Below are 17,401 nucleotides of genomic sequence, written 5' to 3' on the forward strand. Positions count from 1 at the left end.
TCGCAATATCGCTAGCCCAACGTCCCGGGGCTAGCGATTTTTTTCAGTCCGGCTACCAAAATCTATCTGCCCTGCCCGTCGGGCTATTGTAGGAAGGAAAAATATATGTCAATGCTTTTGCATTCTTTCAGAAATGTAGCTGGGTAATTATGTCATTGGCATCGGTGAGCCACTGTCAATATGTGACATATTGCAATCGCGTTTGAATTTGCGCTTGTTTTTTTGCTTTCACTTTGCAATCGCGCAAACTGTGTATAGAGAGCGACAGCACTGATCTGTGAGTGATGATAATTTGTGCACCAATTCCTCTGACATCGTCTTATTAATTGTTAGCTTACTATGCAAACATGACAAGTGAAATCTCACGCAGCAAGCTTAAACATGTGAGAGGTTGATCGCGCAGAGAATCGCTGAGCTTATGTGAGTGCGTGTGTAAAAGCAGCAGGATATATATTTGACTACGATGACCTGGATGACTGAGAACCTTCACAGACAGATATATATTTTAGTTCTGCTGAGCCAAATAACATCATCGGCACTATTAGATTCAATAGAATACATCACAAATTCCATAGACAAAAAGCAATATGTGGCTGGGTTATTCATAGACTTGACAAAGGCATTTGACACTATAGATCATGATATATTAATAAGAAAACTGGAACGTTATGGTGTCAGAGGGGTAGTTTTAGATTGGGTCCGGAGTTATTTAAGTGACAGAAAGCAGTTTGTGAAAATAAATGGTGGTTGCTCCTTATGTATGGACATTGCTTGTGGTGTACCCCAAGGGTCAGTTTTGGGTCCAAAATTCTTCAACTTGTACATTAACGACATCTGTAAAGTGTCCAAAGTATTAAAAGTGGTTCTCTTTGCTGACGATACAAACATTTTTTGCTCTGGTGATGATCTGCAGAATTTATTGGAGGATATGACTAATGAAATAAGTAAAGTGAAGTTCTGGCTTGATAAAAACAAATTATCATTAAATTTGAATAAATCTAAACTTATGTTATTTGGAAATAGTAGTTTAAATACTAATGCAAAGATTCAAATAAATGGTGTTGATATTGAAAGAGTCAGTGAAAATAAATTTCTGGGGGTAATAATAGATGAAAAACTTAACTGGAGAGCTCACGTAAGATATATTCATTCCAAAGTATCACGAAGCATTGCAGTACTAAACAAGGCAAAACAGGTATTCGACAGAACATCACTTCATATTCTCTACTGTTCACTGGTTTCACCATACTTAAGCTATTGTGCAGAGGTCTGGGGCAATAACTATAAAACCACATTACATTCACTTTTTACTCTTCAAAAGAAAGCAATTCGAATCATCCACAATGCAGGTTATAGGGAACATACAAACTCACTATTTTTGCAGTCTGAAATATTGAAAATTGACGATATAGTGAAATTCCAAACAGCACAAATTCTATTCAAAGCAAAAAATAAAGAACTGCCAGGTAATATTCAGAGTATGTTTTTTTTGAAAGAAGGAAGTTATAATTTAAGGGGTTTTTGTAACTTCAAAACAATGAAGGTACGTACTACAAGAAAAGGCTTTTGTGTTTCTGTTCAAGGAGTGAAACTATGGAACAAACTGAATATGGAATTAAAGCAATGTCCAAACATAAAACTGTTCAAAAAGAGTTATAAAAATATGATCTTCTCGATCTATAAAGAAAAGGAAAATATTTAAATTAAGTGAATGTCTCTATTTAAAAACAAACAAACAAAAAATTCATGATGTGATATTATAGTATATAGTATATCAGAAATCTGTTCACTATTTTTATTACAAGTTATATCAGTAAGGAAGCTGACTAAATATTCACTGATAATTTATGGGACAGGGGTGGGATTAAATAAGTGTATACTTCTTCCCACTCCCTTTCAACATGTAAATTAATCAGAATGTTTTTTTGTATGTAATTTGTATAGTATATTTTTTTTCTCTCATTTCTTTTCTAAATGTACTTGTATATTGTTCACATGTTGAAATAAATTACCAATCAATCAATCAATCAAATAAGACAGGTCAGGGTGAAGAAGTGACAGCCAAAGAAAAGCTTACCACAAAACGGAGAAGTTATGACAAATCAGACTATAAGGCAAAAAGAAAGTGCAGCTTTATGGTTTCATGGACAAAAGAATTTCTGTGGCTGCAATATGACGAGCTAAATAACCAGGGCTGCACATAAGTGGTCCGCAGGTGTGCATTCGCTGTCAAAATAAAAAACACGCACAAGGGTTAGGGTTAAATTTAAAAACTCTACTTTTGAGTTAAAATATATATTTATAATTTTAATAAATGACAAATTAAAAAGGCATGAACATTTTTTTTGTATCGAAAAAATATCAAACCGTGACACCAAAGTATCGAACCGAACCGTGAATTTTGTGTATCGTTGCACCCCTAGTTTTTACGTGTTTTGGAGTTTGTACGTGTTTTGGAGTTTGTACGAGTTTTTACGTGTTTTGGAGTTTTCATGTGTTTTTACGTGTTTTGGAGTTTGTACGTGCTTCAGGGTTTGTACATGCTTCAGAGTTCGTACGTGATTTGAAGTTTGTATGTGCTTTGTCTGTTGGGGCCACCGTAAATATACTTTTATTTATTCACTCCACATAAAATGTAATAAATAAATCATATAATACAAAAATTAACTATTCACATTTCAACTTTTAACTATTTAAATTTTCAGCTTTTTCCTTTTTGCTCTTTCTCTGTCTCTCCCTCCTGCTCTGTTCCTGTGCTACTGAGTGTAACTACCGCCCCTCCCCCCTCTTCCCAGCGTAAAGCACAAGGCTGCATGCTGAGTGAAGCGGAAAAAAAGTGCGAGAGAGAGAGAGGGTGAGAGAAAAAAAAAAAAAACCCACGGCTCGCGATAAGGAGCCGGCTCGCGTCGTTCACGTCAAAGATCCGGCTCTAAGAGCCATTTCGTTCGTACGGAGCCCCGCAGGGGACATGGGAGAAAAAAAAATTAAGACGGACTTTTGCGAGATCTCGCAAAAGTTTTAGCCGCATTCTTTGGCCTTCGACCTTCCGTTAGCTCGAAGCTAACGGCAGGTCGAGACCTACTACAGCCGGGAGGAACACCGCTTTCCCGGCACATCGTGCCTCGACCTCCCGGTCGGCTTCGAGCTGGCGTCCGAAGAATGCGGCTAAAACTTTTGCGAGATCTCGAGTTTGTTTTGCGAAGTCTCGCAAAACTTTTCTTTTTACATAAAAAAGAAAAAAAATGTTTGATGATCTGAAATGTTTAAGTGTGACAAACATACAAATAAATAGGAAAACGCTTTTTCACACCATTGTCATATAAAAGACTTCCTTCCTTCATTCTGTTCATTGACCCCATTGTTGACCACTAAAATTTTGTATACTATGTAGTATATACCTTATTTACTTTTTGTTTTGTTTTGTTTTGTTTTTTTGCACTACATTAAACAACATCAAAATAGCGTTGTCAAAAATGACAATATCGTTGGAATTTTTGTTATTTGTGTTTTGTAATCTTTATAAAAACCTAGAAAAAAAACACCTCTTAATCTTTGGTATATGGCGAGGCGCTGTGGACATCCAAGTTTGTGATTGTGTAGATTTTTCAAATCAATACCATGGTTGCATCTACTGAAAATCTCTGTGAAGCTTAAATCTCAGTGACCTTGACTTCAAGGTCAGAGGTCAACTTTTCTGAAAATTGTAGGAGTTTCACATTTATAACACAGGTATGTCTACTAGGAGGCTGAAGGGTAGCACTATATATTTATAAACAATCAAAAACAACAATTTATTTCCAATTTGTATGGAATTTATTTCTGTAAACATGGTGTTTTAGGTCGGATTAAAGGACTGATGTGATGGTAAGGTGTCCGCTGCTCTGCTTTGAATATTGGTAGGCTTTTTTTTTTTTTAATTTTCACAAGAATTGCTACTTCCCCTAGAGTTTTGGCCACCCCAGCAATCAGAAGATTCCCTATGAGCAAGCATTTAGCGACAGTGGGAAGGAAAAACTCCCTTTAAAAAGGAAGAAACCTTCGACAGAACCAGGCTCAGGAAGGGACAGTCATCTGCCGCGACTGGTTGGGGTGGGGGGAGTGAAAATTTAAAAAAAAAAAAAAGCCAAAGTGATAATTATTGGAGCAGCTTAATTAATATTTCCAGTGTAATTTGCTGTTAATATCCTTTTCCAACCCCAGTTTGTGTTTTTATCACTTTTGTCCAGGGTGGAAGATGCCATGCTGGAGATTGACTCTGTATGGTTTTTCAATGTTGATACTTGGGAACCTGTTGGAGAGGCCAGGGTTGAAAAAGGGATGCCGGAGAACCTGAGAGGGTGTTATCCGCTGGTGTGCATCCAAGGCCAACATCTCTTTAATTAGGCTGACAAATAAGCGTTGGCCATCTTCTGGTCCTCGTCTAAACATCATTATTTGTTCGAGGTCATCCAGACGTGTCAGTTTTATGTATCTTGTCTCGTATTTAAATTGTTGGTCAGTCTTAAATGTCCAGCGTTGTTGGTTGTAGTAGTAGTTGTCTTTTGTGAAATAGTCTTCAGTGTACACGCCAGGATCGAGAACATGATCTGGTGGCAGACCCTGAGTCTCTATGATGAATTTCAAAACATCATAATATTTTTTTCCAGGGTAGAGTGGCACCCCTGTAACAAGCTCCACAGCCACCAGCCCCAGAGACCACATGTCACATGCTTCGTTATAAGGAAGGCCAAGCATAACTTCAGGTGCACTATAACCAACTGTCCCCACACGGTCACCAGGCATCACTGCAGACGCAGGACATGCGAGGCCAAAGTCTATAAGTCTGACTTTGACTGGAGACTCATAGCGATTTACAACCATGATGTTTCCAGGTTTGAGGTTAGCGTGCACTATTCCCAAAGAACCCAGGTGGGACAGAGCATTTGTGAGCTGACCTAAAATTGGCCTGACTTCGCTTATGGGGAGACCCTGGTTTTTCCGGTCCCCTATATAGTCCCACAGGCATTGATCAAGGAGTTCGAACTTTAAGCAAACCCGCTCTCCGTCGTGGAAAAAGCCGTTCCATTTAACAATGTTGGCGGCATCTGGATCCAACCTTCGCAGCTGCTTCAGGATGAAAATTTCCATGTTTTTCCTGTTGCAGAATATCAGTGCGGTTCTTGTTCACCTTAATAGCCACAGCTTGGTTGGTCTTGGTATCATGGCATTTGGCTACAATACCAAAACCCCCTTCTCCGAGGAAAGCCTCTACCTTGTAGTGGTTTCCCAAAATACTCCCTTCAACTATTTCAAGCTCATCTCAGCGGAAGGATGGGCTGGCTGACGTGTGGACAAATACTTGCTGAGAAAATTCAACTGAGTTTTGAAAACTGCAGTTGATTTTCTCTGATCTCTTGCATTTCAAGTTTGAAGGGTGCTGAAAGACCACAGGGTTTTGTGGTCTTTCAGCACTCATGTCAATGTAAGGGGAACTCTTAGGGTTGAAAAAGGGATGCCGGAGAACCTCCGACGGTGTAATGCGCTGGTTTGCATCCAAGGCCAACATCTGTTTAATTAAGCTTACAAACAAACGTTGGCCATTTTCAGGTCCTCTTCTAAACATCATTACTTGTTAGAGGTCATCGAGACGCATCGGTTTTATGTATCTTGTCTCCAGGGACTCATATCCTGTCTCGTACTGAAATTGTTGGTCAGTCTTAAATGTCCAGCGCTGTTGGTTGCCGTTGTCTTTAATGAAATAGTCTTCAGTGTACACGCCAGAGTCTAGAACATGATCTGGTGGCTGACCCTGAGTCTCTATGATGAATTTCAAAACATCATAGTCTTCATTTCCAGGGTAGAGTGGCACCCCTGTACCAAGCTCCACAGCTACTAGCCCCAGAGACCACATGTCACTTGCTTCATTGTAAGGAAGGCCAAGCATAACTTCAGGTGCACTATAACCAATTGTCCCCACACGGTCACCAGGCATCACTGCAGACGCCGGACATGCAAGGCCAAAGTCTATAAGTTTGACTTTGATGGGAGACTCATGGCGGTTTACAACCATGATGTTTCCAGGTTTGAGGTCAGCGTGCACTATTCCCAAAGAACCCAGGTGGGACAGAGCATTTGTGAGCTGACCTAAAATTGGCCTGACTTCGCTTATGGGGAGACCCTGGTTTTTCCGGTCCCCTATATAGTCCCACGGGCATTGATCAAGGAGTTCGAACTTTAAGCAAACCCGCTCTCCGTCGTGGAAAAAGCCGTTCCATTTAACAATGTTGGCGGCATCTGGATCCAACCTTCGCAGCTGCTCCAGGATGAAAATTTCCAGTTTTGCCTGTTGCAGAATATCAGGGCGGCTCTTGTTGACTTTAATAGCCACAGCTTGGTTGGTCATGGTATCACGACATTTGGCTACAATACCAAAGCCCCCTTCTCCGAGGAAAGCCTCTACCTTGTAGTGGTTTCCCAAAACGCTCCCTTTAACTATTCCAAGCTCATTTGAGCGGAAGGATGGGTTAGCTGACATGGTGAAATGTGTCGGCTTGGTCAGTGAATTGCTAGGTAACGCGAAATTCTCTCAAAACTCTCCAAAAGGGTTTGCTTACTGTCAGGTCAAGGTCCGTTGAGCAGCAAAGTTTAACAGAGCAAAGCTCCTACTTAAGGGTTTTTTTTTCCTCAGCAAGATGATGACATCACAAAGGATCAAAGGCATTCTACTTTGGATCAAAGGCATTCTAGTTTTTCCAGTTGAAACACTCAAAAAAAATAGTGTTTCAACAGTGCAGGCTGGCGCCCTGTGGGAGGCAGAGGTGATAGGGTAAGGATGCAGAGGATAATATCCAAGAAAAGATTTACTTATCTGTCAGCTCATCAGCGAGCAGCTGCAGAATCACAGGTGCAGCTTGGCAGAGGATGGACTCAAGGTGAAGAAACAAAATCAATAATGACTTAAGGCAAAGTTACAGTCTCAATGTTATTCTTTATTTTTTCTCAGTGTCTTCTTGAGGGACATTATGTGTATATGTGTACGTGATATTAAAATGACATTAACGCCATAACGTGGCAAATCTCCGTTAACGAGTTACCGCAGATCGCCCGTGCGTGGGGCTGCACGGCGTCAACACGTTAACAAGCTAACTGCGCTAACGCACTAGTTCCCACCAATTGAGCATTGCGTGGCACATCCGACATACTGTTTTACTTTTGTCCATGACACGCTTACCATCAGGGTCATACTTCACATGAAAACCAAAATAGTTCCAAACACCAGATCTGAATGAGGGTGGGGGAGGTTCATTTTCAGGTAGCGTTGAGGCAGTTGCCATGTTGCAATGAGCTTAGCTTCTGTCTTGCTAGCTTGCACTGCGCTCAGTGGATCTGCACTCGACAGTGCAGCCTAGGTGGAGTAGTCAAATGCAGATCCACTGAGCACTCAACACAGACAGCATCGTCAGAAGAAAAGTTGATAAAATAAATAAAAAAATTTGTATTGTTCGATACATATGTGTACCGAACCAAAAGCACTGTATCTAACGGTTCAATATCGATACGAGTATTGTTGCACTCCTAATATATATATAACATGACCAGGCCCACGTCATATCAAATTCAGCTCTATGTGGCTCTAAAGAAGTCACAACTTTAACAAAAACACACGTTGTGCGTGTATAGCATCTGTATGTGTGTCAAAGAAGTACCTGTGTTTACACTGTGCCACTAACGTGTGAAATAACTACCACCAAATGGTGTATTACACATGTCTGTCTAGACACATAAATACATAGAGCACATACAGAGTAAACAGGGTTAACATTTGCAACATGGAGGCAAAACAGTGTAGCCGTCAGTTACATTTTTCGTTATTTGTTCCTGTAAACTTCAATGATTGTGCCCATATATATATATATATTTTTTTTTTGCCTGTGTTTCCTATTAGGAGAAATGTGTCCTAATATTTATTTATTACTCTTCTCTTGGCACTTGGGTGTCAAACTTTTGTGTCTCCTCACTGCAGGGACAGAATGAGCTGCTGGTCATGATAGCATTAGTGTGTTATGCTTTTTTAGTTTTTTTTTAAACTAGCTTGCTTATATATTTACAAGTAAAAATAAAAGTAAAGCCAGTAAACACTTTTTTACTTTGCCTCAATTCTGTTCTCAGCATTGGATCAGTTTTTTACTGTATCTTTACAGTATGCAACCAACAAAGCTCACACTGAAAAACACATGACGAAACCCCCAAATCAAACGAGATGACAGCGTATTTTCATTTTTTTTGTTTTAAATGTATATTTGAGTTATGTACCTTTGTTTCTGTTGTTTTAATTGTTTCATTATAACTAACTCAAGGTCATAAGCAGCCTAAGCTGTGCATTGAAACACTATGCGTGCACTATGAAACATGGCACGCTCCTTAACCTCACACCCAGGTGTTCCCCCTTTCTGCTCCAGGTCAAACTTGGCACTGGGCGGTCAACACATTTTCTTGTCTTTCCTGAGTCTATCCCGGTACACAGCGATACTCATCATGTTACGCCGCCTCCTTCATACTTCTGTTTATGTCTTCCACCTTCATAACATCGGTGCCCTTCTTGTAAGGACGTTCTCACTCTGTGAGACACATGCAAAGCTGGGACATTTGGATAAAGGCATGTCCAGGTACTGTGCTTCTTTTCTTTACATAGTCTAAGTCAGCCTTGAGCTTGTATTTTGTGATTACTAGTCTATTTATATATGTAACAGAAATCATCATGCATAGAAGTAACATGCTTTGCAGCTTGAGGTTATTTTTAGCAAAGTAAGGGGATTAAAATCAGGCCAGGTTTGTCAGGTTGGATTAACATTTGGGAGACTTCTATGCTGGAGTTATTAGAGAAAAAATTTGATCCATGCTAGTACTGACACTGATAGATGTGCAGAATTAAAAACAGCCTTGACATATTCATGAATACAGTACAGTAACTAAAGAAAGTGTAGTAGCCACTCAGAAAAAAGTAGACATTATGCACAGAACTGTGCTCTGAGCATCTTAGTGAAATATGCACTATACTGATTATATATTAATATTGTGGGGTATGAGTGTTTCTTTTGTTTATGTTCTGTTTTTAAGGCAGGTTAAAGGATGGTTTCAGTTGCACAAAGCAGCAGAAGATGTGTGCTGTTGCTTCTCTTTAGTACCCGGTCAATCTTTCCCATCTCTTTCTTCACATTAGCGTTAGCAGCCCTGACGGCGCCAAAAACCGTGGCACTTCCTGCTGCTGACATTAACAAATCAATCTTAATCCTGCCTGCTACCATTTCCACTCTTTCAGTGGAAAAATCTTACAGCGTATCACAGTCCTACTCAACCTTCTCTTCTCCTGCACGTACCCCACAAACTTTGTCAAAACTCCCAATCAAGACTGACTCAAATGCCAAGTCCTCTACCTCTGAAACATCAGTTCAACTCATCAACCCAGCACCCCACAGAGATGTTGCAAACTCACCTATAACTTCTAAAAATATCCATCCGTTTGGCAAAGAGGTCTCTCCTAGTCCTTATTCAGGCCATTGTCGCCACACATTTTTCTATCCTGTTCAACCCCTAAAACAAATTTCATGGTTGCCATCTAACCCCTGCAAACATCTGAATTTGTCCCACAAAGCTACAGCACCTTTTTCGCACAAACACTCTCAATCACCTCACACCAAGAGCTGCCTGTATCCTCTTTCTACTGGAAAAGTTCATCTTCAACTTGCGAAAACTTCTAAAACTCAATCTCCTTTGCCACCAGCCTCACTGTCTCCCCTTTCCAACTCAACCTCACCTCAAAGTGCTTTAAAAAAGCGTCTGGCCCCTCTTCCAGTGTCACCCCTTTCCGCAGCTTTAACCTTCAAAACAACACTGCCTGCCCTTTCTAAAACATCACCCCTCCTTCCCTACAACACCACTTCATCTCCTCCGGAAGCAACAACCCCTCGCCTTGCACCTGCCCATCTTCCCCACACCGTAGGCCCGCTGTTTGAACACCAGCCATTCATTGTTACTTGGAATATCCCTGATCTAGTGTGTAAAAGGTATAACATCTCACTGGACACCTCAGCCTTTAAAGGAGTGGCCACACCTGCCAAGGTAAGAGTGAAAAGATGATGGATAATCAGCAGCTGTTGTGTTTTTATACAACCTTTAGGAGGTTATAAAACTGTCTTAAAAGGCAAACTTATTTATGAGTAGTGGAGATAAGTTTATTGGGTCTTGTTCCTGCTGCAGGTTCCAGGGCAGTTTCTGTCTCTGTTCTACACAGATCGACTGGGTCTTTATCCACACATAGACCTCAAAAGTAGGAAAGAATTCTACGGCGGGATCCCTCAGAGAGCTAACCTGAAAGCCAGCTTGGAAAAGGCCAGAGCAGATATTAACTACTACATCCCATCCATGTAAGTAGGCCAGAGTATACTGTCTTTGCCCCTAGTGACACATTAAATGCTGATATTGACCTCCATCACCCTCCTCATTCCTTCCAGGACAAACCGAGGCCTGGCTGTGATAGACTGGGAGGAATGGCGCCCCCTATGGGACAGAAATTGGGGAACCAAAAGAATCTACCAGACTTTGTCAGTGGCCCATGTAATGCAGGCTAATCTCTCCCTCTCAGTACAGCAGGCCACAGTAAAAGCCAAACAGCAGTTTCAGGTCAGAGCGCTTTGCTTGAGGCTTAATGATAAATTATATACAATACAGAGCTCAGAGCACCTATTAATTATTCATGCCATCATTCCTTCACTCCTGGCTTCCTTCCTCTTAGGAGGCAGCAAGGAATCTTATGTCAGGGATGTTGGCCTTGGGCAGAGCTATGAGACCCAACTATCTTTGGGGCTTCTACTTGTTCCCCAACTGCTATAATTATGGCTGGAAGGACCAGCACTACACAGGCCAGTGCTCCAAGGAGGTGAGGAGGCAAAATGATGAGCTGCTCTGGCTATGGGAGTCAAGCACAGCCCTTTACCCCTCTGTTTACTTGCAGGTTGGTGATTCTCCTATATGGATGACATACTTCTAATATTATTATTTTAAGTATTTATTTATTTAGTATTTATTTATTTATTGTCATTGTCAAGAACAATGAAATTGCGTTTGGGGCTTCCATACAACCCCCCAAAAAAGAAGAAAATAATAAATACCCCTTAAAACCCAAGTGTACATATTTAACCCAGTGTGACTCCAATGCAATAAGACAATCCTTAGCAATAATGTTCGTAGAAATTCAGACAAAGACCTGAGAAACATGACAAAATACAACAATGCAACCCATTCAATATTATTGTACTGTGAGATATGATATCAGATATGATAGTTATCTATTTAAGAAAGAGGGGGGGGGCAGGAGGGGGAAGAGAATAAAGATATGATGCACCAATGCAGACCAGTTCATTGCTATTAAGAAGTTGGATATGGTTATTGTCCGTGAGAGGGGGGCAGAGAGTTCAGGAGCCTCACAGCCTGTGGATACAGGCTGTTGGCCAGTCTGGATGTTCTGGCCTGTATAGACCTGTACCTTCTCCCTGAGGGCAGCAGATGGAAAAGGTGGCGCGCAGGGTTAAGCGGTAATTTTCCCTGAATCTGTTTCAGACCTCTCTAGCAGACAATCCAAAAGCCGTTCTGATGGTGAGAAACCGCGTCCAGGAGGCTTTGAGGGTGTCTGCCCTTCCTGGATGGAGTGCTACTGCACCCGTGTTCGTTTACATGCGTCCTGTTTTTGTTGATGACAACAAACGCTTCCTCAGCCAGGTAACAAAGACTATTTAAATGTGGATTTGTTTAACACTTTATTCATAGGCACATTACGTAATAGTCTGCAGCATGACTTTCTGACCTGGTTGGGATGTTCTTGGGAGGCATTTGCAAATGACAAGCACTAAGCATACAAATTAAATGACTTTGCAGCTTAAACAGATTGCATCTTTTCCAGTAACTCATTAGAGAGTAAATGCAAGCACACTTGACTAGATTACATCTTACATCTTAGGTTACTTTATACATCCCTAGAGTGGAGTGTTTCCAGCCAGGAGGTCCAGTTTTAAGGGGAGTTCAGTTTCTTTGGTGTAACAACATCCTTCTCAGGTGGTAACCACCACACGATGTTGTAATCCTTATCTTCTGTTCTCATTTGTGTGAGCATGCTGCAAAAAACCTCAACTCAAAACCATGATGCAATTCTTTGCAAACCTTTTTAGTTTAAAAAGTGCAGAGAAAGCAAAAATTCTCCAGCATTTTTCACCAACACTGGGGCGCTCAACAGTTTGGGCATCATTTGCCATATTTTTAATTTCATAATGTCCGAAATGCTTTCAATGATGGCAGGTATAGGCCAGTTTAGCACCTGGACTGCTTTGCTAACAATCAAGTACTATATAGAACACTAATTTGATAATGGTAATTTTCATACCAGTAAAATCTTTTTTAGGGAGGTTTAAGGACATCTCTGTAAACGGTAAACAGTAAAATTCAATGTGTTTTAAAACCTCTTTAAAAACTGAAAATTGCTTAACTTTGAAACAGCTCAACATTCATCAAATCTAATCTTACATTTTTAAATATTGGCTCAGTCTTTTTACATGTGTAACGAACAATTAGTGAAGATGATTAACTATTTGCGTCCAGGGGGATCTGATCAGCACCGTCGGGGAGAGTGTGGCAGTGGGGGCATCTGGCGCTGTGCTATGGGGAGCCAGCGGTGACTATGATGACCAGGTAACATCACACCACAGGCCTCCATTGGACTGCTGAAAGATATAACAATGTATTGATGTCAGTCAGACGGAACAAGACAAAGACTTTAATTAGACGATACAGGAAGCGGTTTATCTCTTCAGCAACTGACAATATCTGCTGAGTGATTGTGGCGGCTGGTTTAGCAACCACAATAGTTAATCCACAACAGCAAAGCCTAAATTAAGCAATGATGGTACATTTAACTGGATGTTTAAATTGCTCTGACAGAGACCTCAGCATGTAATTAATATTCTTGTAGTTGCATATCTTAATTGCCTTTTATTACATATTACATGCTGTTAAATAACTTTATTACACGTCCTTAGTGTCTGCTATTCAGTGCATTAGGCTTTTTATAGCTGCAAGATATTTTTTGTTAATTCTGCCTGTTCTGCAGTTAATGAACTTCTTACTCCACACATTACAAACCTATCAAAACAATACTCTCAGTCAGGAATAGCTGGTTTTCTAATATGTAAATATGCTAGTTTGTTTTCTGTTGATTATATCAAAAGGTAATACCACTGATACAGTTAGCAGCTGCTTAGCTTATCACAAATATTAGATTTGTAACATTACAGATCTATCAAAATAGTGCTCTCACACAGGAACAACTGTACAGTACATTTTATAATATGTATGCTAGTTCAGCCCGTTCTCACTCCCGAGGCGTAACATGCCGACGTTTTGTCGGCGATTTGAAGAAAAAGAGCGAACATGTGTAGATTGAGTCCATACGGTTGTCATATTTCCTCATTTTTCTGAAGTCGTCATTTAGGAACGTGGTGGGTAGCCGAAAACGTAATATGTTGACGATTTGGCACCTAGCGTAAAATGTTATGCTTTGGGAGTGAGAACGTGTTGGCTAGTTTGCTTGCTCTTGAATGTATAATGAGCCCTTAGTGCGCAGGGTGCCACCAGCCACCCGCACAGTGCAGAGATGGTCAGAGGAGAGCGAGGAGGCTCTTAAGGACTGTTTTGAGTCGACTGTGTGGGAGGTGATCTGTGACGACCATGGAGAGGACATCGACAGCCTTACTACATGCATTACTGACTATATTAATTTCTGTGTGGATAACACCGTACCTACCAGGACTGTACGGTGTTTCTCCAACAACAAACCTTGGATTACCCCAGAAATTAAAGCTGTCCTCAAGCAGAAGAGGAGGGCCTTCAAATCCAAAGACAAAGAGGAGTTGAAAAGGGTGCAGAGAGAGTTGAGGGGACTGATAAGGAATGGGAAGGACAGCTACAGGCAGAAGATGGAGAACCAGCTTCAGCAAAACAACGTTGGTGAAGTCTGGAGAGGCCTCAGAACCATCTCAGGCCACAAACAGCAGAACTCTCTGCCTGGGAGGGATGTGAGGTGGGCAAATGAACTGAATCATTTCTTCAACAGATTTGATTCAACCATGAGACAGTCTACAACATCGGCTGCAGACTCACCCACCCCCACTGCTGCTGTTCCACCTCTGACACCTCAGACACTTCACACCTCCTCTATTCACCCTGCTCACTCCTCCCCACCCCCAACAACAGCATCCAATACACACTCAACACAAGGCTCCAGCCTGTCTCTCTCAACCACCCAGGTTAGGAGGGAACTGAGGAGGATTAATGGCAAGAAGGCAGCGGGCCCAGATGGCATCAGCTCGAGGGTCGTCAGGTCCTGCGCGGACCAACTGTGTGGGGTGATGGAGCACCTCTTCAACCTGAGCCTGAGGTTGGGAAGAGTCCCACAGCTCTGGAAAACCTCCTGTGTTGTACCAGTGCCAAAGACTTCACGCCCCAAGGACCTCAACAGCTACAGGCCGGTGGCTCTGACATCCCACCTGATGAAGACCCTGGAGCGGTTGGTCCTGGCTCAGCTTCGGCGCCTAACAAGCTCATCACTGGACCCACTTCAGTTTGCCTACCAGCCTGGCATTGGCGCGGATGATGCCGTCATTCACCTCCTACATCGTTCCCTCGCTCACCTGGAGACCGCTGGAAGCACTGTGAGAATCATGTTCTTTGATTTCTCCAGTGCCTTCAACACTATTCTTCCCTCGGTTCTGAAGGACAAGCTGGAGAACTCTGGAGTGGACCATCACCTCACTACCTGGATTTTGGACTACCTCACCGACCGACCACAGTATGTGAGGACTCAGGGCTGTGTGTCGGACAGGGTCGTCTGCAGTACGGGGGCCCCACAGGGAACGGTTCTGGCTCCGTTCCTCTTCACCATCTACACTGCAGACTTCTCCCACAATTCCACCCAGTGCTTCCTGCAGAAGTTCTCTGATGACTCTGCAATAGTCGGCCTCATCACTGATGGGGACGACAAGGAGTACAGAGGACTGACTCAAGACTTTGTGGACTGGTGCCAGCTGAACTACCTCCAGATCAACGCCAGTAAAACCAAGGAGCTGGTGGTAGACTTCCGCAGGCACAAGCATTCTCCACTGCAACCACTGAACATCCAGGGTATGGACATTGAGGCTGTGGACAGCTACAGGTACCTTGGTGTTCATCTGAACAACAGACTGGACTGGACTCATAACTCAGACGCCCTCTACAGGAAAGGGCAGAGCAGGCTGTACCTGCTGCGGAGACTCAGGTCGTTTGGGGTGGAGGGCCCACTCCTGAAGACCTTCTATGACTCTGTGGTGGCTTCTGCTATCTTTTATGGTGTGGTCTGCTGGGGCGGCAGCATCTCTGCTGGGGACAGGAAGAGACTGAACAGGGTGATCCGAAGGGCCAGCTCTGTTCTAGGATGCCCTCTGGACCCAGTGGAGGTGGTGAGTGACAGGAGAACGGCGGCTAAGCTGTCATCCCTGTTGGACAACGTCTCCCACCCCATGCAGCAGACTGTGACAGCACTGAGCAGCTCCTTCAGTGGGAGACTGCGGCACCCCACGGTGTGGGACGGAGAGATTTCGCAGGTCTTTCCTCCCCACTGCTGTCAGACTCCACAACAAAGACTTTAACTGAACAAACACACACATCCACACATGTGCAATAACACTAAGTGCAATAATCTTTTCTGGCATCGTTGTATTTTTACTCAGTTGTATATAGCATTCGTATTCTATTTTTATCTTATTGTATATTTTTATTCTATTTTATTCTACTGTATATAGTATATTATTTTATTCTATTCTGTACAGCTGTGTACTGTATTTATTCTTATTGTATTCTAATTTTTGCGTCATAACTTTTGCACTGTCCACTTCCTGCTGTGACAAAACAAATTTCCCACGTGTGGGACTAATAAAGGTTATCTTATCTTATCTTATCTTATCTTATAAAACAGTGACACTGCTGCTACAGTTAGCAGCTGCTTAGCTTAATTCTCTGCAGAAACAAACTTGCCAGATCTAGCCTTGTGAAATTTTTGCATTAAGTCAACATAAAGTAAGAAAATCAATAACATCCTATGCCTCATTAGAATTAATCTGTCCATGTTATTGAACCACTCCAATAAACGTCAACCGATATAGTGTCTTCAGTCTGGTCTTAACAAAACTGACCTAACACCACCGCCACCGTAGCCCACTAATGTCATTTAGTAATCATTAAGGCTAGCTAAGCAAAGCTAAGCTAGCTTTAGTCTTGTTTTTAAGGAATAGGTATGCAAGTGGTATTGATCAGTTTTTTTTTTTCACGTGGACATGTTAATACAATTCACGGTCACTGAATTATTGTGATGCTGTCCTCTGTTTTAGGCGACACAATTGTGGTCAGAAGTTTAAGGTACATGCACACATCACGGGCATGAATATCATTGTAATTTTGAACTTTTAATGGTCTCTCTGAACTGTTCTTTTTCCACGGTGGAAAGGGAGAACAGCATACATGTTCAGTGACGTTAAAAAACAAGAATTTGCGTACACAAGTTTACATTTATTTTGCCTAAAAGCTGGACCAGGAAACCATCTAATTTAAATAAATTCTACCAATAATGCCAAGAAGAGTGGTCAAATAACCAGCAAGAATTATACCAGAAGCTTGTTGATCGCTACTGAAAGGATCTGGTTGAGGTGCAACTTGCTAAGGAATATTTTACCAAATATTACTGGGGATGTATCTATTGTAGTCTGGAAAAAGAACAGTTGAAAGAAGTCATAAAAAGCCTGAACTTACCGTGACATTCATGCCCACGATGAGTGCATTTAAATTTGTGTCCACAACTATAGTGATCTTATTTATTCCTCTCTCTATTTCTCCTCTCCAGCTTTCTTGTGAAACCCTCTCCTTCTACCTCACCTCCACCCTGAATCCTTACATCACCAATGTCACGACAGCTGCCCAGCTGTGCAGCGACTTCCTGTGCCGAGGAAATGGCCGCTGTGTCAGAAAAAACTACAAGTCCAGCCATTACCTCCACCTAAACCCTGAAAGTTTCAGGGTTGTGAATACTCAGAAACGCTACTTTGTTCTAGGAAGTCCAAGCTTGGCAGACCTGAAGTCTTTAAGCAGGAGATTTAACTGTCAGTGCTACAAAGGACTGAAATGCACTCCTAGGACATACAAAGAGCTTGCCAAGGCCCTGATGTTCAGTGTTAAGCGAGGGCAGTACCAGAACTCCCCCACTCTGAGAAAAGTTGGATTAGATGACACCGAGCAGGCCAGCACCGCTAAAGATAAAGTTAATAAGAACTTTAATGCAGCTGACAATTAA

At 42.0% G+C, this 17,401-nt stretch overlaps 3 protein-coding genes across 3 annotated transcripts; 1 reads left to right on the top strand and 2 right to left on the bottom strand.

Moving 5' to 3' along the window:
* Positions 1–4,212: 4,212 nt before the first annotated feature.
* Positions 4,213–5,127, bottom strand: LOC146615287 (homeodomain-interacting protein kinase 4-like). Its single transcript, XM_085375548.1, has one exon. The coding sequence runs from the start codon at positions 5,125–5,127 to the stop codon at positions 4,213–4,215; it is 915 nt and encodes a 304-aa protein (XP_085231674.1).
* Positions 5,128–5,299: 172 nt separating this feature from the next.
* LOC146615288 (homeodomain-interacting protein kinase 1-like) lies at positions 5,300–6,514 on the bottom strand. The gene is made up of 2 exons (XM_085375549.1): positions 5,679–6,514; positions 5,300–5,558 (listed from the first exon to the last, which is right to left on the bottom strand). Exons 1-2 carry the CDS (start codon positions 6,512–6,514, stop codon positions 5,300–5,302), a joined length of 1,095 nt encoding a protein of 364 aa, XP_085231675.1.
* A 2,594-nt stretch (positions 6,515–9,108) lies between these two features.
* Positions 9,109–17,401, top strand: LOC146615289 (hyaluronidase PH-20-like). The gene is made up of 7 exons (XM_085375937.1): positions 9,109–10,098; positions 10,237–10,403; positions 10,491–10,659; positions 10,772–10,990; positions 11,596–11,754; positions 12,628–12,717; positions 16,955–17,401. Exons 1-7 carry the CDS (start codon positions 9,109–9,111, stop codon positions 17,399–17,401), a joined length of 2,241 nt encoding a protein of 746 aa, XP_085232063.1.

Source organism: Diplotaxodon limnothrissa, linkage group LG17 (genome assembly GCF_057381915.1).
Source record: "Diplotaxodon limnothrissa isolate DT_005_m linkage group LG17, D_limnothrissa_male_GT1.1, whole genome shotgun sequence".
Classification (NCBI taxonomy): Eukaryota; Metazoa; Chordata; class Actinopteri; order Cichliformes; family Cichlidae; genus Diplotaxodon; species Diplotaxodon limnothrissa.